This window comes from Cutaneotrichosporon cavernicola (assembly GCF_030864355.1).
Source record: "Cutaneotrichosporon cavernicola HIS019 DNA, chromosome: 1".
NCBI classification, from domain to species: domain Eukaryota; kingdom Fungi; phylum Basidiomycota; class Tremellomycetes; order Trichosporonales; family Trichosporonaceae; genus Cutaneotrichosporon; species Cutaneotrichosporon cavernicola.
Window position 1 is genome coordinate 2,061,917 of NC_083393.1, and position 21,849 is coordinate 2,083,765.

The 21,849-nt window shown below is 59.1% G+C and overlaps 7 protein-coding genes across 7 annotated transcripts; 3 read left to right on the forward strand and 4 right to left on the reverse strand.

The window, feature by feature from the left end:
- Positions 1 to 4,426: 4,426 nt before the first annotated feature.
- CcaverHIS019_0107690 (uncharacterized protein) lies at positions 4,427 to 6,084 on the forward strand (the record flags this gene model as incomplete). The annotated part of the gene is made up of 6 exons (XM_060603999.1): positions 4,427 to 4,600; positions 4,634 to 4,650; positions 4,724 to 4,752; positions 4,786 to 4,895; positions 4,927 to 5,476; positions 5,570 to 6,084. The coding sequence occupies 6 exons, from the start codon at positions 4,427 to 4,429 to the stop codon at positions 6,082 to 6,084; spliced, it is 1,395 nt and encodes a 464-aa protein (XP_060453317.1).
- Positions 6,085 to 6,216: 132 nt separating this feature from the next.
- On the reverse strand, positions 6,217 to 9,107 carry CDC4 (uncharacterized protein; the record flags this gene model as incomplete). Its single annotated transcript, XM_060604011.1, has 3 exons — positions 6,217 to 7,253; positions 7,290 to 9,046; positions 9,082 to 9,107. The coding sequence occupies 3 exons, from the start codon at positions 9,105 to 9,107 to the stop codon at positions 6,217 to 6,219; spliced, it is 2,820 nt and encodes a 939-aa protein (XP_060453318.1).
- Positions 9,108 to 9,204: 97 nt separating this feature from the next.
- Positions 9,205 to 11,413, reverse strand: CcaverHIS019_0107710 (uncharacterized protein; the record flags this gene model as incomplete). The annotated part of the gene is made up of 6 exons (XM_060604022.1): positions 9,205 to 9,207; positions 9,365 to 9,408; positions 10,078 to 10,243; positions 10,424 to 10,504; positions 10,554 to 10,963; positions 11,263 to 11,413. 6 exons carry the CDS (start codon positions 11,411 to 11,413, stop codon positions 9,205 to 9,207), a joined length of 855 nt encoding a protein of 284 aa, XP_060453319.1.
- A 340-nt stretch (positions 11,414 to 11,753) lies between these two features.
- YIP3 (uncharacterized protein) lies at positions 11,754 to 12,669 on the reverse strand (the record flags this gene model as incomplete). Its single annotated transcript, XM_060604033.1, has 4 exons — positions 11,754 to 11,893; positions 11,931 to 12,002; positions 12,060 to 12,187; positions 12,503 to 12,669. 4 exons carry the CDS (start codon positions 12,667 to 12,669, stop codon positions 11,754 to 11,756), a joined length of 507 nt encoding a protein of 168 aa, XP_060453320.1.
- Positions 12,670 to 13,040: 371 nt separating this feature from the next.
- On the forward strand, positions 13,041 to 13,938 carry CcaverHIS019_0107730 (uncharacterized protein; the record flags this gene model as incomplete). Its single annotated transcript, XM_060604044.1, has 2 exons — positions 13,041 to 13,504; positions 13,596 to 13,938. 2 exons carry the CDS (start codon positions 13,041 to 13,043, stop codon positions 13,936 to 13,938), a joined length of 807 nt encoding a protein of 268 aa, XP_060453321.1.
- A 323-nt stretch (positions 13,939 to 14,261) lies between these two features.
- On the reverse strand, positions 14,262 to 18,623 carry CcaverHIS019_0107740 (uncharacterized protein; the record flags this gene model as incomplete). Its single annotated transcript, XM_060604055.1, has 4 exons — positions 14,262 to 14,293; positions 14,343 to 17,915; positions 17,975 to 17,998; positions 18,617 to 18,623. The coding sequence occupies 4 exons, from the start codon at positions 18,621 to 18,623 to the stop codon at positions 14,262 to 14,264; spliced, it is 3,636 nt and encodes a 1,211-aa protein (XP_060453322.1).
- Positions 18,624 to 18,787: 164 nt separating this feature from the next.
- On the forward strand, positions 18,788 to 21,323 carry CcaverHIS019_0107750 (uncharacterized protein; the record flags this gene model as incomplete). The annotated part of the gene is made up of 9 exons (XM_060604066.1): positions 18,788 to 18,957; positions 18,991 to 19,106; positions 19,183 to 19,519; positions 19,553 to 19,706; positions 19,741 to 19,794; positions 19,828 to 20,270; positions 20,304 to 20,522; positions 20,565 to 20,838; positions 20,880 to 21,323. The coding sequence occupies 9 exons, from the start codon at positions 18,788 to 18,790 to the stop codon at positions 21,321 to 21,323; spliced, it is 2,211 nt and encodes a 736-aa protein (XP_060453323.1).
- Between the last annotated feature and the right edge of the window lie 526 nt (positions 21,324 to 21,849).

A 21,849-nucleotide genomic window follows, 5' to 3' on the forward strand; every position in this document is an offset into this window, starting at 1 on the left:
TGTACCGTTCTGACTAACGAGCATGACGCCCATAATTCCTCGTTGAACTCTCCTGCCCTGGTAAGCAGGGGTAAATGTAGGAGCGTCCCACACTACCAAGGTTAGCGTGAAAGTTAACGCTCTCCTGGGTTGAAAGCGGGGTGGGCTCTCGAGTTACCACTGCTCTGGAGGAAAAGTCGTCTTCCGCTGCTCCCTGGCCTCCTCCTTCCTCGCCTGCTCCTCAACTACCTTACCAAAGCAAGCCAGCTTCCCGGGGTGCGGAAACGCGAGTAGAGTACTTCAGGTTCCATGCACATAGTGTCCTCCGATGTGCTGCCTTTCGGGGATAACATAGCTACATCTCTGCGCCTCGGGAACTTTGTGTGAAGCGACTGGCTGTCCATGTCCTCATTGCGGGTGACGCAGTGAGGCAGAGTGGGGGACATGATGGCGCATGACACCTGACAGATTTAGGGGAGAAGTATTGCATGGGAGAAGTATCACAGTTGCGCTGGTGGCGTACAGCGTTCTGGAGAATGCGACATTCCCTAATAGAAGATGTAGAATATCAGGACTGAATATTTTAGGGATGAACAACTGGCTCGTGATGCATTCAGGGTAACCAACTAAACCATCCGTCAGTATCTTACTGGCTACATACCCCGCTTCCCTGAGGAACAATACCGCGCCAAATCGGCACAGTTTCGGCACGGTGTCTTTTAAATTCCCGTTCTCTCCACTTCTTGTGCTTCAAGGAGAAGAGATGTGAGTTCCAGGAGATCAGGAGAGCGTCACCTGCTCAGAGTAGGACACTTGCCGAGGTAGAATCCGTCCAATTCCGATCTGGCTTCCAAACCTGATTCCGGAGACTTCGTTCATTAGGGTGCCAACGACGGACAGGGTCGCCCGTTTCTCCAAGTTAGAATACGCGGCTGCAGTTGTGCAGCATGCATGCCTTTAGTCCTGATGGAACAGATGGGCACGCGGTGAACAAGTCGAGGCACGCCGGAACTTTCCAAACTCTTTGCCAGGTCCGAAGGAGGTTTATGATAATGCAGGCACATCAACGCACACGCTAGCATTAATACCGGGTGCAATTTCATGGTCCAGGCGCCGTGCCGTTGATAAGCGACGACACGAGGCCCTCGTTTCCAACCTACGGCTCGATCTTGAATCAGTTTGAGGTACTGAAATACGGGTCAAGATGAGGTGAGATTGGGTTTAGCATACGTTGACTAAACAATGTGAATAGACGACACACAATAAACTCGATTGTGGAGTTAGGGTACAGGATCCGAAAAGGCTTACTTACCTTTCTCAGGGGTTGATTATAGCGCGTGGCAATGTCAGGGTACCATAGTCCTTCCGTTTCGGGCTCTTCAAGTTGATCGGATAAGTCATCACGTGGGTTGCTCTGTTGCTTGGATAATCCGAGAATGGCGCTTACCAGACGGAGATTGGTGTCTTGTATGTATACGTAGTGGCGTACAGTTTGGACAGACAACTGTCAACCGGGCCCAGAGATTGCTAGTGTCATCACTAGACGTAAGAAATATGCGACTGAAACCAGTGATCACACCCGCGGCTATAGCAGGCTTCTAAAGCTTCGACATGCTTTTGCTTGGGTCCTGACATGTCAAACTCCCCTGTGGGTTGTACGCTTCCGGAACCTCGAAACTCCTACGCATACATCTCGGAAACTCTGGTGAAAGCTGTCAATGCCTAGAAGCAGGGGAACAAATTCTGCCTAACAGCAGCTCCCAGGGAGACGCTGGCCTGGATCTCTCCAGGCAGGGTTCTGGCACCGGTCGTTGCTAAACTCAGGCCAAAGGCCATTGTCAGACATGTGAATGGCATGGCTAACCCAAAGGAAATCCCTGCTGGTGAGTCACCGTGACCATGTTCCTTTTGGGCCGGCTCCACATATGTTCTTCCAGCGCCCCGGAGTTGTGGGAGTTGTGGAGTTCAGGCGGAATCAGGTGAGGGAATGCAGAATTCAGAACTGCTGCGCTTGAGGAGTTTTGGAGCAAGAGTTACGTTAGTTCCAAGGTTCCAAAGTCCTGGGGTCAACCTAACAGCACAGCTGAGGGAATCTGTTAATCTGGAGGGAGATGGAATCTCGGAATACCATGGGCGCATGATGGTTCGTAGAGGGCAGTCAAGTGGGCAGTGACTGGATGGGTCTCCGCGCGGGGAATCTGTAATCTGGCGGAGATGGGAACCTCGCGATACCATGGGCGCATGATGATTTGTCGAGCGGGGATGGAGTTCAATTGGTCTCCGCGTGAGGAAGCGGAGATGGGAACCTCGCGATACCATGGGCGCATGATGATTCGTCGAGCGCGGATGGAGTTCAATGAGTCTCCGCGCGGGAAAGCGGAGATGGAACCTCGCAATATGATAATTTGTCGAGCGAGGATGGAGTTGAATGGGTCTCCGCGCAGCGGGAGAGCAGTACTGGATGGAGTTCAATCCGTCTCCGCCAATCTCGGGTATAAGGGACCGAGAGCAGGGGTTTAAGCGGCTTTGAGAGCCGCCGGTGCCAAGGCCAAGACCGCCACCCACAGACATTGACAGTGCCGATCACAGGGAGCGGGATGATGCGGTCATACCGATCAGCGATCAGCGGCTTCACCCCTTGACTCATTCTACATTCAATAATCAAGACTCGTGTTCCAAAGTCACTCACGTTTGACGTACCTGACTTGGGTTTCGGAAATCGGCGAGTAGCACCGCCCTGGCACTATCCAAATCACAAAAGGGCAGTCAGTACTTGGGTGCTTGGGTGCGTTCAACGGCAACAATAAGGTGTGAGGGACCCTGTCAGTTGTGATTCAGTCCTCCACAGTGGAGATGGCTGATACATGGCGGGAATGTTTGCATCCGAGGGGCCATAGAATGTACCAGGAATGTGCAGGGCAACGAGCAAATGAATGTCTTGAAACATGTGGTCGCGTGCGTGTAATGTATGTCCTGGCTCCGCACGAGTCGCGATTACAGCATTTGTAATAGAATAGGGAGCGTACAATTCCGAGCTCAACGCATTGGCAGAGCTGTGCCCGGCCGGGTTGGAGGGGAACTGATGTGTGTATGTCCGGAAAGACTGCATCGACACAGCATGACATTGGGAAGCAGTCGACGTTCACTACGTCGCGTCTATACAACCGGGTACAGGCGAGTATCGCGACAAGCGATAACCGATCAGACTTGAGCACCACTCTTCTGAAACTTTCAGGAGACCCATCACGTTCAGCTGACAACAGGTCAGGTTGGCGAGGGTCCTCGTCCCGTCTCCAGTCCATCCATTGCGGAGGAGTCGTGAGTCAGCGGAACGGCACGCCGCCTCTAGAATTACCTGACCTGATTCCCAAGTGGCGCAGATAGGGACAGTGCATTAGCCATCATCAAAGAATACCTCAAAGGCCATTCGGCACAATCGGTGCCATCGGTACCAGCCAGAAGACCTGAGTCTCCGCCATTGGTACCCCATTCCAGAAATGCGGTAGCGCGGTGACTCCGCCGACCGAATTTCCGGCATCTTCCTGGAAGACGTGTTCCTGTGGAAGCCGCGGGCTCGGAACGCTCGATGATGTTCTCAGAAGGGACGCCACAACGAGCGCCACTTCCCCCGTCGATCGGAATTCCCCCTGCCTTGTGGCGTGTGATCTGCGTCGAACGTCGTGCCGCTCAGAGCTCGTCGTAAGTGTGTGGTTCCAGAATCCCTGCCTGACGCACAAACTCTCTTTGTTGTAATTCCCGGTAGACTTGATTCTTGGTACTCTTCTCCTATTTGAACAGAGTCTCTTCCACGTTTATTATGCGGGAGCGGAAACTTTTCCACCTTGAATGTCCCTGACGTTGACGTTTGCTTTCCAACTCACTCTTTGTGTATTGGACAGCGGGCCTGAAGAACGTCCAAGTGCATCCGACGGGATAGGAAGTCGGAATCCTTCCTGTCCTTGCAGTGACCGCGGTTCCCCCCGCGGAGTCTCCGGCATCGTGCTCCATCTTGAACTAGACGTTGTCCACCCCTAAGTCCATCTATGCCAACGTTTGGATCGGTTGATACACAGCCTAACTAGATCCTGCTACGCCTAGCTACATCTAGCCCAGCAATTGGAATTGCTCAGACATTCCACAGAGCGAGCCTCTGCAACCAGTGAACCTGTATTGAAGTGGACTTGCATGAAAGTGGACGCCGCTTGACAACAGTAGGACCTACGATCACTACCTTGGAAGCAGTCGATGCCTGGACAGTACGGACCGCTGCTGTTAAAGGGAATGAGTCCATACGAATCAACCCCATTGTACTTTTCCCTTCATCCATGCGATGTGCATCAACTCCATCGTGATGGTCACGTGACTATTCACCTCCACCTCCACCGCCCATGTCCGACACGGCTCGCCCGAAATCCTAGCCACTCCTTATCACTGACACACTCACAAGATGGCAGCGCAGACATACGCCGCTCTGCTGCGGCAGCGATACCCATTCCGCGCACCAACAGCGTCCGTCGACCACCTCGTAGTTGGCGGCGGTGTGCTGGGCCTTGCGATTGGTGCTGGGCTGGTGAACACGGCCGGGCCGCGGACGACGTTCGTCGTCGAGCGACGGGGACTGGTACGTTCTCTCTGAAATGTCGGCTAACGGCAGTTGGGCCAGGAGAACACGTACGTTCTGATGGGATGGGGAGTGGGATGGAAAGACTGCAGCTTGCGTTGCGGCATTCGAAGCTGACACCAGCGCCCGCAACTCCGAGGTCATCCATTCTGGTCAGCAGATCTAGCCGACGTAGCTGACACCAGGCATCTACTACCCGGTAGGCAGCATGAAGTCGCGGCTGTGCATTCGTGGCCGGGACCTATTATACGACCGCTGTGCAGCGCTCGACATCCGGCACCGCAAGACGGGCAAAGTATGTCCTCCTCGAGCGACTCTGACGTCAGCTCATCGTCGCCACGGACAAAATGGAAATTCCCTACCTCGACGCGCTCTCCACGCACACCCAACACCCGTCCTTCAGTACGGGCGGCGAGCCCTCCGCCATGCGCCCGAACAGCATCATCCCCGCCTACTTCCTCTCGGGCCAGGAGGCGCGTGAGCTCGAGCCCGACCTGAGTGAGGACGTGTGCGCAGCCCTCCTCGTGACCGAGACGGGGATTGTCGACAGCGCGGGCTTGGTGGATAGCCTAGCCCGCGAGATCGAGGAGGATGACTACCTTTCTAATACCAAGGTCGGGGTTGGTCTGGCTAATCCTGGAAAGCGGAAGGCTGAGAGGGGTGAAGGCGTCATTTTGCGGGGTACGCGTGTCGTGCGCATCGATCCGGATGAGGATGGATGGGTCGTACAGCTCGAGAGTGGGTGGGGGGAGGAGAAGGGCCAAGTCGAAGCTGTTCGCGCGAGTGTGGTTGTCAATGCAGCGGGACTGAATGCCGCGTCGCTCGTCAATGAGATCCTTCCACCCGAAGAGCGGTGGGAGATGTGGATCACCAAGGGTGAGGGAAGGAGGGTCTGGTGGGAGGGCGAGTGGATGGAGTTGTAGCAAGGAGGGCAGGACGGGAGAATGGAGGCGACGATGCTGACGCCAGGCAACTACATGAAGTACACCGGCCCCGGGGCGGACGTGCAACACCTCATTTACCCCTGTCCTTCGGCGTCGCTTGACAGCCTGGGCACTCACCTGACTTTTGATCTGGATGGCAACGTACGCTTCGGCCCCGACGCCGAACCACTTCTCTCGGCGCAACAAGCCGCTGAGAATCCCGATTACTGGCAGGCTGGCGAATATCTCGCACCCTCGGCGGCGAATCTCGCTTCCATCGCTGAGGCGGCGAAGAGATATCTTCCCGGCATTGATGCGAGTAAGCTCGCGCCTGACTATGCTGGATTCCGACCCAATATCCGTCCGCCAGGCGCCGGGTTCTTCGACTTTACGGTGCGCCATGTGCCGTCACAAAAGGGCTTGGTTTCGTGTCTCGGGTTCGCGAGCCCAGGGCTCACCAGTGCGCTCGCGGCTGGCGAGTACGTCGCAGGCCTCGTTCGGCGCGAGGTGTGGGGCAAAGGAGCGGCGCCCGAGAAGCTTGCCGAGGGGTGGGAGACGTAGCCGATCGCAATGCAAACTCTAGATGCCATGATGCAGCGATGCAATCCTCTACTATGTTGCTACAAACACATCTAACCTGACCTGTCGGTTGCTCTGGCACTCATGGTCCGTCCATGCAACATGCTCATTCCTCTACTCGACCTCCCTGCCCATGTTGACGTCGACATCCAACAGCCCCAGCTCGCCTTCGCCTTCGTCTTCGCCCTCGCCAGGCGCGCTCGCAGCCCCACTCCCACTCGCCGTCCCACTCCCACTCGCACTCCCACTCCCGCTGGCCTCGGCAGACTGGAACATCTGCGTCTGCGTCCATGGTCCTACCCGTGTGCGTGTGGCGCCAGGCTCACTGCGTACTCTGGAGAGGCGGTCGCCCACCTCGCGCGTAGACAGGCGGTCACCCTCGCGCCCGCGGTCGCCGAACGCGACGCCGAGCCGAAAGGCGCGCTTCGAGCCCTGCCCATCGCCGGGACCGCTGGAGGCCACGCGCGACCGGCCGCGGCGCACTGGCCGTTGTGAACGGACGCTCATCGCACGCCATTTCTCGTGCGTCTTTGGAGAGAGCGCGTCCTCGGTCCCAACACAGAACACGTCCTCGTCGTCCCCTCCTTCGTCCTCAACCTGGTAGGTCTGCGGTTCGTGTGGGTTCCCCCGTTCCCAGGGCGCACGGCGCAGCAGGTCGAGCTTGTCGTCGTCGATCCCGGAATGGTCCACCTCACTCTTCTTTCCAAAGTCGAACACATCAAATACAGTATTGCCGTTGCGGTTAGACGCGGCAACCAGCAAGTTGCCGTAGAACGCGACCTGCCACACGGACGAGATGCCAGTGATCAGATCGCAGATGAAACGGCCCGTCTTGATGTCCCAGAGCTTCAACGTGCCGTCGCTCCCGGATACGACCTTGGTCTCGTCGTGCTGGAAGCACGTGATGGCCGCCGCGTGTGACGACAGGGTGTGTTGGAGTTCGTACGTGTTGGCGTCCCACACTCTTAACGAGGCGTCCGCGGCAGCCGAAACGATCCGGTTGGGCGACAGGCCCAGCAGGCCAACGAGCGACGTGTGACCAGTCAGCGTATGGAGGCACTTGCCCGTCGCCAAGTCCCAGATCTTGACCGTGTTGTCCATCGACCCGGACGCACAGCGGTTGCGGTACTTGTCGTACACGATGGAGTACACTGCGGTCAGCTCTAGACGACGTCGTTGTAGCTCACCCTTCGCCTCATGCCCATGCAGCACGTGGATACACGTGCCCTTGACAATGTCCCATACGCGCACCGTCTTGTCATATGAGCCGGAGACGCAAATTCTGCCGTGCGCCGCGAGCGCGCGGACAGCCTCGCCGTGGCCCTCGAGGTGGTGCACGTGGAATGGGTTCTCATCAGGGGGAGGAGGCTGGCTGTTGTTCCCTGCGCCATTGTAAGCCGGCTCGCCCTTCTTGGGGAGCTTCCAGACGCGCAGAGAAGCGTCGCGCGACCCAGTGATGATGAGCGGGTAAGGCGGCTGGAACTCGCCGGTCACCTCGTCGTACACAGGCTCGACGATCTGAAGGCAGCGTACAGTCGAAGTGTGACCAGCGAACGTGTGCGTCTGCACCAAGTCCTCCAGGTCCCAGATGCGGACGGTGCGGTCCGTTGAACCCGACACGAGCGTGTCGCCTTTGTACTCGAGCGCCCACACGCCGCCCTCGTGCCCGTCCAGGCGCTTCCGTAAGGCCCCTGTCTCCGTGTCGTAGATGTTGATCGAGTGGTCGTCGGACGCGGACACGATCTTGTCCTCGTCAAACTGAACGCACGTGACGACGTTGGTGCCGTGGCCGGCAAACGTCGTGTGCTGCGGCGTCGCATGGAGCCAGTTGCGATCGCTGGTGAACCGCCTTCGGTAAACGTGCTTGAGGGGGGTCGCGCGCTCCAGCTGCTGGACTGGGGAGGACCGCTCAAACATAGCTGGTCGGTCGACCGACATCGGCTCGTCCTCGCTCGGGGTGCCGGCCTTGGACACGCGCCGCTTGCCGCCCCTCCGGTCGAGCGCCTCGTAGCGGCGGCGGATGCTCTGCTCCTCCTCGTCCTCAACCCCGTGACCGTACCATAGCCCATCTTCGACAAGACGTGTCCGCCAGACAGAGCGCTCCTGGTCGATCTTCTTGCGCCATGCTTTGCTGACGTTGGCGGCTACTGAGAGGCTCTTGACGTCGAGCTTCTTGAGCACCTGCACCGCAATCTCGTGGGGCAGGAGCGTGATAAAGTCGCGCTTGAGCGCAGTCGAGGCGAATGCAGAGATGGCCTGGATCGTGGGCATTCGTGACCGTCGGAACATGTGCATGAGCACGTGCTGCTGGACCTTGTCGGGCAGCTTCTCAAAGTGCGTGAGGAGCGCTGGGAGGGAAAACAACGCAGCCATCTCGAACCCCGAACCGATCTGCGGTGACTCGGCCTTGAACATGCTCTCGTCGTCTGGCGAGGAAGGTGGTGAGACCGGCACGCCGTCGTCCATCATCATGCCCTCGCTAGGCCGGATTTTCTTGCGGGGCGGGGAGCGTGGGCGCATCGTCGCCGAATCGACGGGCATGGGTGTGCTCGGGTCGTGAGGCCTCTTGTTGCCCCCGGTCTCCTTCTCCTTTCCCTTGGCCGTGATGTACTGCATGAAGCCCATCTCCACCGCGTGGTCGATGTGCTCGACGCGCTCAGGCTCGGTAGCCACGGAAGAGAGCTCGCGTGTCCAGCCTGGGCCGCTTAGCGTCTTCCGAAGCACCTGGTCGGCAGGTAGGACGTGACCGTCCTCCTGGACGATGACTTTCCGGTCGCCTAGCTTGAGCTCGATAAACTTGAGCTCGTCCGGCGTCGGTTCAGCGGCGAGTGGATACCCCTCCTCCCATGTGAGATGAGAGGGCATGGGTACCGACTCTGGGATGGGGATACGAGGTAATGGAATGGGTGCAAACGACGTCGTTGTTCGCCGCGTGTGAGTTACACTACTCGTCAGCGGTCAAGAGCGGGGTGAACGTACACTGTCTCGACGACTGCGTCTTGCATCTTTAGGACGGGCCCGCTGGGTGTCCAGAGTATCCCAGAACGGCCAGCCATATCGTCATCTGCCGAGCCCGGTGGTGTGTAGTGGGACATAGCCGAGTCACTAATATGTCAGCGATGCGAGAAGTGGGCGTGAGGGCGGGGAAGGGTCGACGTGCCCTGGCCACCAGCGGTGGCGCCGCGCAGGCCTCCGTTTACCAAACCATGTGGTACTGGCGCCGAAAGTGTGGGGGGCCGCAAGTGACGCGCGATGTACTTACAAGAGAAGTGCCGTGTGGACAGACACGGGTTACGCGTTGGTCGGCTTGTCAAGCTGGTGGAGGTGCGAGAGGCTGTTGACGGTTTAGGGGTGAAGAATACGGCCTTTATATGACTTAAAGGGGCTGTAGTAGCTTAAGGATGCCTGGGAAATGGGGAATAGTCTGGAGTGTGTAAAGACGGGTCCGCTATACAGTTGATGGTGAATGATGGAGCGGCGATTCGACCAAGCAACGAGGATGTGAAGACGGTGCCGCTCGTTTCGGTGCACGGACGTAATGTCCTGGATGCGTGCTGCAAAGATGGCTTTGCAGCCGGAAGTGGGTCTTTGCTGGTATGAAGTCGAGATGTAGAATGAAGGATGAAGAGAAGAATTGAGCAATGGCCAAGGTTGATTATGAGTGTTTGAGATGTGATGGGTAGTTAGAGTGGGACTACTGTGGTTGAGTTACGGACAAAGCAACCGTGTGGAATGGCTAAAGATAATTCTGATATATGGTTCTAATCACAACCTCGCCACTCGAACAGCACGGCATCACTGCCTGCCCATCTTTCACGCATCACAGTTGGTCGTACCTCCATCAATGCATATGCGCATCGCAAATCATCGCATCGTATCGCCCCGCCGTGCTAACTACGCCGCAGTGTTAACCTAGACGCGCCATCTGCTTCCGCTTCTGCCGAGCTCACACGCTGGCCTGCGCCTTATTCTTACCCACAGCCCCACTAGCCTTCCACGCCGAGATGATGGCGTCCACGACCGCGTCGACGCCCTCGCCCTGCCTCACCGACGTGAAGAGCGTGCTACCGCTCTCGCGCATCGTCGCCGAGTCGCGGCGCATGACCTCGAGTGACGCGCCCACGTGCGGCGCGAGGTCGATCTGGAATCAGCTCGAGTTACGGAGGTGGGGCTAGGAGGCGGCGATGTAGCCGAGGAGTGGTGGCGCAGTGAGGGTTGGTTTGAATTTCACCACTTGCTTCTACGCCACTGACGACTCGAGTCTCCCGGCTGGCTCCGCCCGCTCCCATCGCATTCCGGCAGCCGCCGCCCTCTCACATACCTTGTTGATGATAAACAGGTCTGACTGAGTGATTCCTGGTCCGCCCTTCCGGGGGACCTTGTCGCCGCCAGCAACGTCGATCTTCCGTCAGCTCTGTACCATCATAGCTGAACGAGGTGAGAGTACTTACAACGTAGATGATGTAGTCGGCAAGTTCGCGCGAGTAGTTGGCCGCGAGGTTGTCCCCGCCGCTCTCGACAAACAGCAGCTCAGTGTCAAATTCGGCCTGCAGCTCCTCAAGCGCGTGTAAGTTGGCGGAGATGTCCTCGCGGATAGCCGCGTGCGGGCAGCCGCCAGTCTCAATCGCACGGATACGTTCCTTCGGCAGTGCCTCGTTACGGATCAGGAACTCCTGGTCCTCGCGGGTGAAGATGTCGTTGGTCACCGCAGCGATGTTGTGCTTGTCGCGTAGTGCGCGACAGAGAGCGAGGAGGAGAGCCGTCTTGCCAGACCCGACTGGGCCGCCGATGCCGACGGTGAAGGCGCGCTCCTCCCAATCACGGCCGTGATAGTCGGGGAGCTCCCGCTCAGAGAACTTGCCTGTGAGGTGCGCGTGGGGTTCAAACCGGGCCCGTCAAAGTGGTACAAGTCGAGGCCGGCGTATTCGAGTCACATCGTTTGAGCCACATCGTCCGGCATCATGTGTCGTGTTGAGGGACCAAGGTGGAAGCAGTCGGCAGCAGATCGCAAAAAGCGCGCAGAGTGAGAGACGACGCGGGGATGCAGTTTGGGTTGTGGATGGGTCCGCGAGGAACAGTGCGGTCCAGACAGGAGACGGGAAATCGTATGGGGAGCAAGCGAGTGTCAGCTCCATCCTAAGCCCGTCACACCCAACTCACCGGCATGATCCATTTGCTCATGGGTGTGACCATGCTCCTGAGCGTGGTCATGAGAGTGACTGTGACCTCCCTCGTGCGAATGCGGGTGGGCGGCGCTGGCGCCAGTCGAGGACGACAGCTGGTTCTGGAACGTGCAGACGGGGGCGGCCATGGTGTGAGATGTGCCGAGGTATCAGAGAGTAGTGAGCCTTAAGCCAGCTGCTGGATGCTAGGTGCTGAGGTGCTGAGGTGCTGAGGTGCTGAGGTGCTGAGAGCGATTCCAAGTGCAGGGTTGCTGCGTTGAGGCAGGGATCCTGGTATGGCCCACTCAACTCCGTAGCGGCACATTTCAGTTTATCTCTCTACGTCATGAATTGATACTAACCTTGTGACCCTGTGGTTGGTCATTGCCAAACCCGCCGGCAATCCACGGTAACAATCCGCATGCCCCCTTCTAGAAGCTACAAACTCGCTTGCTCTATGGTATGCATGCATGTGGTTATACAAGACGTTTACACAGTCTCGATGCCCTCGTACTCGGACTCAACGCCCGGCTCGAGGAGGCCAGCATGGGCGCCAACGATGACGCCGCTCGCGCCCACGACCCAGAAGAACGCGCTGATGGGAGCGCCGAGGAGTAGGAGTGGGATGCCTGGGGGTCAGAATCCATCGGTCAGATGGAGACTCACCGATGAGGAAGAGACCGATGTAGAGGTTCTGAGGGGTGATTGTGCGGCCCTGGAACTCGAACGGTTCCGTGACTGCGGTTAGCTATTGCGGTGCAAGGCTGTGACACCACGCTGACGCGTGCGACGCACTAAACCGGCTGATGCCAATGAAGCCGCCGATGAGGAAGACCAAGCCGATCAGGAGGAGTGGCGAGCTCAGCAGCGAGTAGACGCTGAGGAGGGCTACGATGATGGCGTAGTTGGCCGAGAAGTAGCGGCTGGGAGTCAGCATGTCTCACGGTAAGGGTGGGGGTAGAGCGGATGTTGATGGTCGCATGCCGAAGACCTCTTTTCCGCGCACCTTGAAATTGTGCTGGCGCGTCCAGTGGCCACTGTGGTGATGGCGTCTAGCGCCGAGCACCGTCCAGCGGCCAGCAACACGGACAGTGTTCCAGGTCGCCGTATGTCACCTTGCACGCCTCCACTTCAACAACAACCTGACCCTTCAACACCTCCACAATCCCGCCACATTCGCGCCAACCGCCCCCTGCGCTGACCCATATCTCCCTCCCACTCTCCGAAAAAATACGCACATGTTGTAACCCGCACGCTTCATGTACTCGCCCACGTCCTTGGGCTTGCTGACGCGCTGGTAGTCAAAGAACTCGGCAGGGTGCCGCAGCTGGCCGAGGCGCGTTTCGCGAAGACTCCGGACAGTGTCCTGCGCGCTGTTGAGGTATCCGACCATGTCCATGTTCATTGTGGCAGATGGGTGCCGAGTGGGTGAGTAGCTGAGTAGCTGAGTTGAGTGTGAGTGTGAACGCAAAAGGCGATAATAGAATCGCGTCAATAACATTCAAGGCGCGTAGTGGACGTGGCACCTTCAGGGTCCTGTCTCCCACGCCATTTTACTTCCGTTACCCACCCGACTCTGACCGAAGGACTTGTAAGCAAAGGAAGGTCGCTCGCCACCCGCGCGTCGTTGCCCTCCGTTCCGTCCTCTTTCCTCCTTGTGATCTTTTTGTATTCAATCCTTCGTCTTCGCATTTACTCGGTACCCTCCCTCACAGCATCCCATCATATACATCCTAGACAGCGCTCCCCGAATTGCGTCACTTGTCTTGCCTCCGCATGTCCGCCCCACAACCCCCCCACCACCATACGCACGCAGGCGAGACTCTGCGCCACCTCCCTGGCCTCGTACCCACTCAGCGCCGCGCACCGCCTCGCATCCCCGAAAAGTGTCTCTCATGGTGCTCGCAGCGCGACGGCGCACCAGCAATGTGCCGCATGCTGTGCCTGCGTAACCGCACTCCACTCCTCACGCAGGCCGAGGCGCTCGCCAAGCTCCGCCCCGACTCGTCATCCTCCAAAACAGCCTCGATCGGTGATTTCTTTGAGGCGTGGCGTACCCGTCTCTCCCCATATTCGTTCATCTACGTCAAGGGCACACCCGAAGGTGTCGTGGGGCGGTACATGGAGGAGCTGGATGCCGACGATGGGCAGTACGACTTTGGAGCGGTGAGCCGGTGGGCACCGGACAAGATGAGGCGGCGGAGCGATGGCGTAGAGTACCTCGACTGGGGGGAGGCTGGGTGAGTCTCGAAAGGTGGCGCCAGAGGCGTGACACCGCCATGGCAAGCCACACCCAGTCGACACCATCACATCGATCGTCGCTAACTCCAGGTGCCTGCTCCACGTTCCGTTCACATCGATCTTCTCGCCATTCCTCAACCTTCCCCGCAACGTCGAGCGCGTGATGTCACCACCCATAAACCTCGCGACGCAATACTACGAGTCGTTTGAGAACGGGACGCAGGCGCGCGCACTGGGCCGCTTCACCGACGAGGTGTACAAGCTCGGCGCTTTCGACATGGTCAGCAAGGTGATTGAACACTGGCGCGACCGTGCAGCCAAGCAGGCCGAGGCCGAGGCCGCGGCGCAGAAGGAGGCGGACCGCGGTGCAGAGAGCGCGCAGGCTGCGCGTGAGGCCCGCGATCGCGTCAAGGAGAAGAACACCAAGGAGTAGTCAAGCATGCCCACCACCAACCAACTAACCTGCACCCATCCAAAGTAACCAGCATCACCATCATCCACCACCACACAACTGCACTCAGTAAATTGTACACGACACGAATGCATCGCATCACGGGTCCGATGCGTTTTTTTTACCATCTGTGAGACAGGTGACATGGATAGACAGTGATGAGGGCCGATGGGGAATGGAGTGTGGGGAATGGGAGGGTGCAGGGTGATGGAGTACATAGGGTAACGAGTGTGGCGGGCATCATGTGGGGAGAATCTAGTTGCGTTTCGGTCTGGTATGAGAATTGAGGTCAACTGTTCGAGACATTATGTGTGAGACACTTGGACGTTGGCAAGGCCTGGAGTCAGTAAAGCCCCCATTCGTACCTGCGGTGTCATCGCACTCACCCTGCGTCACTCCGTCCACGGTGCCAGCGTAACGCCGGTCGTAGTGGCCGGGGCTCTGCGACGGGCTGGGAGGCACAGGAGCAAAGCTCGGCGCAGGCCCGCCCAGTGCGCGCGCAAAGTTGAGCTGCGTAATGTCGAGGCTCTGCGTGCGTGCTCCAACAGCACGCGCGGGATGCCCGTGTCCATGCCCGTGGCTCAGAGCGTGCTGGTGCTGCGCCGGGGCGTGGCTGTGCGAATGATTGTGCGCGTGCCCTCGCTTGTCCTCGAGCGGCGTGTCGGACGCGCGCTTCGGCTTCGGCGGCTTCGGCTTGGGTCCGTCGGACACGGCCGAGGTCGGGTCGGCGCTCGACGGCGCTGAGCTACCAACGGCGCCACCCACGGCGGTGCCCACGGCGCTACCCACCGCCATCTGCGAGTGGGAAGGCCCGCTCCCTGGCTGCCAGTAGTCTGGGACCGCGAAGGAGAGCGGACCTGCAAAGCCCTGGTACTCGCTGTCGAAGAGTGCCTTGACGCCGCGCCGGTCCTCCTTGCCTGTCTGAAGGAGCTTTGAGTCAAAGTGGGAGAACGCGTCGGCGAAGGGGTCGGGCCGCTTGGCGGCGTGGGGCGGGTACACCTGGATGCTGTGGCCAGCCAGGAATTCGACGAGAGCATCGTGCACGGTGGTTAAGAAGTCGATGCTGCTGCGCTGGCAGCGGAACTTGAACACGGCCTCCTCGCCTTGCCCGAAGCGCGGGGACGGCGAGATGGCAATCTGATGGTCACGCTTCATTCGCTCGGTGAACAGCACAAAGTCCTTGCTCGTCACTAGGCGTGTGAGCTCGAGGTTTGGCGGCACGTGCAAGTCTGCCTCGAAGGGCACGTGGTCGAGGAGCATGGCCACAGCTATGTGTACCTGGCTTTCGGGCCCGAAAATGGTCACCGTGTCGCTTGCCGTCTCCTTGTTCGGGAAGCGAATCGTCGAGTTGGTCTTGCGCTCAATGTCGTGGATGAAGATGCTCTTCTCGCCGAGGAGTGTGCGGTGGTACCGCCGCGGGATCGTCACGCTGTCGACCGTGTAGTCCTTGTCCTTTGGCGACACGAGGTCCATGACTGCCGTCTTGAGCGACTCGAGTGCGATCGAGTTCTTCGCTGGCGTGCGCGCCACGACGTTGTCCTCGTTGTCCATGTAGCCGCTGAGCTGCGCAAACTCCTCGGCGTTGGAAAATTTGACGTACACGCCGTACATCTTCATGATGCGCTGGATGTTCTTGCCGCCGACGCCAATGATACGCTTGTGGTAGCTCTCTGGGACATGGAAGGACACTTCAGCCGGCAGCTCTTCTTGCAGCATGCTGAGGCCCTGTAGCGCCGCCATATCCTGTCCGGAAATGTCCATGAGGAAGTTGTAGTCGTTGAAAGTCTCAAACTTGATGCGCACGCCGCACACCTTCATGATTTTGTTGATCTTGCCGTTCTTCTTGCCGCTGATAAACTCACGGTGCTCGTTGGCTAACTCGATCTGGAAGCGGATCTCGTGGTGGAACGCCTTGACCACGTCGAGCTCGAGCACCTGGACGACGGCGTCGCGCACCTCCTTCTCCAGGCCGTGCATCTCAAAGCAGTTGCTCTTGAACACGACCTCTGCGCCCGTGGCGTGCGAGATGCGCTTGAGCACCGGCTGCATCTGCGGTGGGTTGAGCGTCGCCTGCGGCATGAGCACATCAAACGACACTGGCAGGAGCCAGAACGACGCCACGTAGAACTGGCATGCCAGCGACATGACGCTCCGGATGGTCCGTTCAATGTTGACGCGATGGTCCCCAAACACCGTGATCAAGCTCGCCTGCGACCCCACACTAGGCACCTGGATGTACGTGCCGTTGTCGCACATGATGTTGCGGATGTCGTCAATGCGCTCCGTGAGCAGCCAGTCGAGCTTGCGTGGGAGGATAGCCGTGTCGCGCGAGATAACGAGCTTACTCTTCTGCACGGCGACGGAGAGAAGCATGTCGCGTGCGCGCTGCACGCCGAAGAACTCGCCCGTGATCCAAATCTGGTTCGCCTTGCCCAGAATACCCTGCTCGCCGCTGTGCACCGACAGCCCCGGGTGGGGTCCCTGACCGAACTGGCCCATGCCCATATCGCCGGGGCCGAGCGGCATGCCGCCCATCGGGGCCGTGCCCATGCTCACGTGCATGTGGCTCTGCCCGTAGCCCATCGGCCCCATTCCCATGACCGGCTGGCCCATGGGCTGGCCGTGCGTCATCGGCGTGCCCATGCCACGTGCGCCGAAACCAGGCCCGTGCCCGTTCATCCCCGGCGCCATCTGCATCGGACCCTGACCGTGCGGCGGAGGTGGCCCGTGCGGGTGATGTCCGCCGTGCGGCGCGTGCTGTGGACCCGTCGGCATCGACCACTGCTGCACGCCTGGCCCTGTGTACGGCATGCCTCTCGTCTGCTGGGGGTTAATGTGCAGCGGCTGCGGCGAGTAGGGGTAGTGCACGTGCTGTTGGGGGTTGTACAGTGGCTGGTTGGTGTTGCGGGGGTGGCCTTGGTGCTGGTGCTGCTGATGAGGCGGGTGGGGCGGGGGTACGGCCGGCATGCCCATGTTCATGCCGTTGTAGCTCATGCCGGTCATTTGAGGCGACATGGCCGCGCCGTACATTGTCCCGCGACTGTAACCCATACCTTGCTGCGAGCCCGGCTGGGGCTGGTTTAGGACGCCAACCAACGGCGTTGGAAAGTAGATGTTGGTCGCCGTCTCCTCCTGGATGCCTTGGATGACGCAACGCTTGCGGCCTGCAATAATGGCGTGCAGTTTGTAGTCGATGTCACACACCTCTGAGTGGAGGCCCGACAACTCGTCGACCATGACAAGCAGGCGGACCTTTGCGAGTTCGACGCTCTCGACCGTTCCCGAGATGACGAGCTCGCACATGCGCTCAGTCTCAAGACCGTATGACGCCTGGCCCTGGGCGGCCGCGCCGCAGTCCGCGTCATCCTCCTCACCCGGCGGGGGTGAGGAGTCGCGCGAGTCTTTTGTGCCAACGTCAGGATCAGCAGTCGCAAGCACCTGAGCATAATTGGATACCCCGCTCGCGTCCGTGTTCAGTACCGTGATGCTGGCACGTGTGTCGTTCACAATCTCATCGAGGCGGTGCTTGACGTCGGCCTTGAGAGGGGACACGAGGGCTAGGGGCTTGTCAAGGATCTCGCCCCGAGGGACCTTGAGAGAGGCGCGATTGTCCCTCGGTGTCTCCCTCAAGATGGCGCCACGCGCGCTCATAACGGCCTGGTACGCGCCCGAGATGTGAAAGTTCCACAGACTCGGCGGCGAGGGCGAGGGGGCCCGCTGTTCGTCGTGGACGTCGCTGAGCATGGCGTCGCGGGATATGGTAACAAGACAACCCTCGCGGGAGGTAATGTCGTTGCAGAGCTTCTGGACGGCGTCCCACTCGCGCTCGGCGGCGGCCGCATCCTGATGCAAGCTAGGCGGGGAGGCGGACCCCTTGGACGGGGTGCGGCCCTTGCGCGCTGAGCGGTGGAACGTGAACGAAGTGGTGTAGAGGTCCATGACGGCCTCTGGTATCGGAGCTGATGGTGTGAGCGATATACGCACAGAGCTGACAAGTTGAGGGCGCCAGATCACTCACGATAGGTATTGGCGCGCCGATGGGCTTCAAGTGGCCGGCCAGAATTTCACAAGAACGAGGGACTGAGCGGTTTTCTGCTCGCTGCTGCTCAGAGAGTGGGCAGCATATGAAGCATGTGCTTGAACGAGCTAAGGAAGTGAGAGAAGTCGATGGGAGAGGGTGATAGCGACTGGGTTGTGGGAACATGAGGGCGACGGAGCTAGAATTGCGCTCCGTCCTGAATGCCACGCGACGAAACGTGCTCTAAATTGTCATTAGCAAAAGGGGGTTAAGCCGTATTAGGGGTTGGTTAACATCCGCGAAAGCCAGGTTAATGACGTAGAATGTGCGAACAAGAGAGAGGACCGATGTGCCTTTCTTCAGCCATAAGCGAACAGCCCGTCACATCGGCCACATCTCTGGTGACCTAGCCATCTCCTTCTGATCCTTGGGATCCTTGTCTTCGGGGATTACATCATGACTAACATGCTCTGAAGGTTCGAAAAAGGACAGGGGTGCTGCATGACACGATGGTCTCGTCATCCGTGCCGACTATGTCTAGCGTGAAGCTCCTGGGCAATTTGTCAATTTGTCAACAAGCAACGTTCATCTATCTGCACAACTCAAGAGCCTCATCTGCATCTATGGCTTGCTTGTGCTCACTCCTCATCCTGGTCCACGGACACCCTACGTGGTGCATCAGTGCATCTCGGCCCGGGGCTGGAGGGGCCCCGCCTCCACGTGGCCCCAGAAGTTGGTCCCCAAGCCGGCTAACCCTTCCATGAGACATCTCGAGTCTTGCGTACTCTTGAACCACGTCAATTGCCTTCCAGCATGAGTCTCGGCGTCGACACTGGCAAGCGCGCTGTCACCATTGAAACGGCGCAGTTTCCGCTCTTCTCTCCGAGTGCTGGCAGTATCAGCATCCTCGGGCGTCATTTTGTCGACCAGCATGGCCGCGTCCTTCTCCTCCATGGCGCGAATGTCGGGGCAGCGTCCAAGGTGTAAGCTCATCTGTGAGATGCGTCTGACGACAGGCCGAATGAGCATGGACTTGACAAGCCTGAGGAGGCGAGCTATGTCGGTCGTCCTTTCCCTCTCGATGAGGCCAAGGAGCACTGGGCGAGGCTAGCGTCGTGGGGTCTGACATTTGGTGAGCCTTCTTTCCTCCCACCGTGTCTGGATTTCACCTTACCTTTTTCTGGGACAGTCTCCCTCACTGACACCAGTCCGAATCATCTTCACCTGGGATGCCGTCGAGCATGCCGGGCCCGGGGAGTATGACGAAGCGTACCTCGCTTATCTGCGAGCGCTCCTCATCTCGCTCCGCGGCACCGGCCTCGTCGCCTATGTCAGCGTGCACCAGGACGTGTGGTCACGCTACTCTGGCGGCTCTGGTGCGCCGGCATGGACCCTTTCCGTGGCGGGCTTTGACATGAGCAACGGCGGTGAGAAGCTCGAGGCTAGCGGAGCGGCGTGGCTCCACGGCGTGCAAGGCGGAAGGCTGCCGGGGGAGCGCGGACTCTGGCCCACTGGGTACCAGAAGCTCGCGTGTGCCAGTATGAAGTGAGCTAACATTGCGATGGGAACTTACGCCAGCACCTTCTTCTGGGGCGGAGAGACCTTCTCACCCAGCTTCAAGGTCGGGCCGAAGGCGGTCAATATCCAGACGTACCTGCAGGACGCCTTCCTCGCCATGTGGAGCAAGGTGCTCGATGCGGTCGGTGACCTGGACACCGTGATGGGATTCGAGGTAAGCTGGATCATGGTTAGCCAGCTTACGACAGGTGCTCAACGAGCCGCATGCGGGTTACATCGGCATCCCGACCGTTGACGAATGGGTGAGCTATCTTGCTGCTTGTGAGCTCACGCAGAACTACAACACTGACCTGCACCTCGGCGAGTATCCGTCGCCACTGCAGTCCTTCTCGCTGGGTGACGGCTATCCTACAAAGGTGCCCGTGTATGTGCGGTCGTGGCCTCACCCGACGCGCGTGGGACGGCACACCGTGGTCAACAAGCCCGGTGTGCGGGCGTGGACGATCCCATGCCCGTGGGAGAAGGAGGGCGTTTGGTCCTGGTCGGCAGACCAGGGGCACGCCGTGGCCCTTCAGCAGGACTACTTCACCAAGAACGCCAAAGGCGAGCCTGTGTCGTTCTACAAGGACTTCTATTACCCCTTCGTCCGGCGATGGGACAAGCTCGTCGCTTCCAAGGCGCCGAAGAAGGCGCGACTGCTCGAGCCAGTACCGAACGAGTACGCCCCTGTCTGGCCAGAGGACGTCCGGCCGCGCAACTTTGTGTATGCGCCTCATTGGTAAGCTCGACCCAGCCGGGGATCTGACGACAGGTACGACCTGCACGCGCTGTTCTCCAAGACCTTTGGCACGATGACGGTCAACGTTCAGGGGCTGAGCCGGGGCAAGTTCCTCCCGCTGTGCCTGTACTTTGGGAAGAGCGTGCGACAGAACTACGCGACGCAGATCCGCACGCTGGTTCAAGAGGCCGGCAAGCAGCTCGGCGAGGTGCCAGTTGTGTTTGGCGAGTGCGGCATTCCCTTCGACCTTAAGTGCGTATCTTGAGCTGAGAAAGAGCCACGAGCTGACATCAGTGGGGAGGAGGCGTTCCGCACTGGCGACTGGAAGTGGCAGGCGCGCATGCTCGACGCGCTGATGTACGCACTCGAAAGTAACAACGTTCACTTCAACCTGTGGAACTACAACCCAAGCAACAGGGATGACCTCGGCGACGATTGGAACGCTGAGAGCTTCTCGTGGTTCAGTGAGGAAAACCGTCGACGAGCGATCGCCGCGGCCCCGAAGGAGGAGCAGAAGGCCCTGACCGCGGACCTGGACGTCGGCGCGCGCCTCCTCGACGCCTTGGTTGTGAGTCCAGCTGCCTTGTCTCGGGGTTTAGCTGACGGCAGCGACCGTACGCCATTGCGACAGCGGGCACTCCAATCTCGGCGTCTTTCGAGCCGACCACGATGCTCTTCTGCCACCGCTGGACCGACATGCCGCAGCCTACATCGCCCGATGCCCCTCCCCGTGCTCGAATCACGGAGATCTTCCTCCCTCGCAGGCACTACAAGGAGGGACAGGTCAAGTGGTTCGGGTCGTCTGGTGCGCGTATGCACTTTGACTGGGAGCGGGAGCGACTCTGGGTCTGGTTCGACGACACGGACGAGTTCATCCGCCGCGGCAAGGCTGTTACGCGCCGCGTGGATTTGTGGGTGCACGAGACGCCGGACCGCGCCAAGCCCGCCGAGGTGGTGGGTCTGTTGATTGTGGTTGCTGGGGTTTGCTTCTTCCTCGCCAACGAGTGGATGCGGTACACTACGGGTAAACCGTGGGTCGAGATTGAGATGTAGGGGGAAGGTTGGGTTTAGGGCCGTAGATTAGAAGGACTTGTTGGAGCTTGTCGACGCCTAGGGAAGTACACTGCAGGGACGGAGGCGGATAGGATCAGCCAACAGCACAGCATCTTGACGCCAACTTGACCAACTTTGACCTTGGCTCGCAGCTTGGCTCGCAGCTTGGTGACAATCTTGCATTGCTTTCGCCGCCGTTCCCGCCAATCTACAACCCTGATTTGATACTTTGCTGACGTTTCTGGCTCGATCACCCTTGACTTTTACTCGGCATTTGCATTCTCTAACCGGGCCGGGGGCCGGGGGAGCGGCCGGCGCAACATAGCATCATCACATGCCGCCACACGTGTGTGATCCTCACTTGTCATTCCGGCTCCTGTATGTCTATTCTGACCATTCATGGTATTGACGTGCCAATCATGACTATTCTCTAACGACACAGCTTTCAGACGCGCGTCCGAGGCGCATTTGGGCGACGTGGTTGATGGTCCGATCGGCGGGGTTGAACTGCGCGGGTGATAGCGGT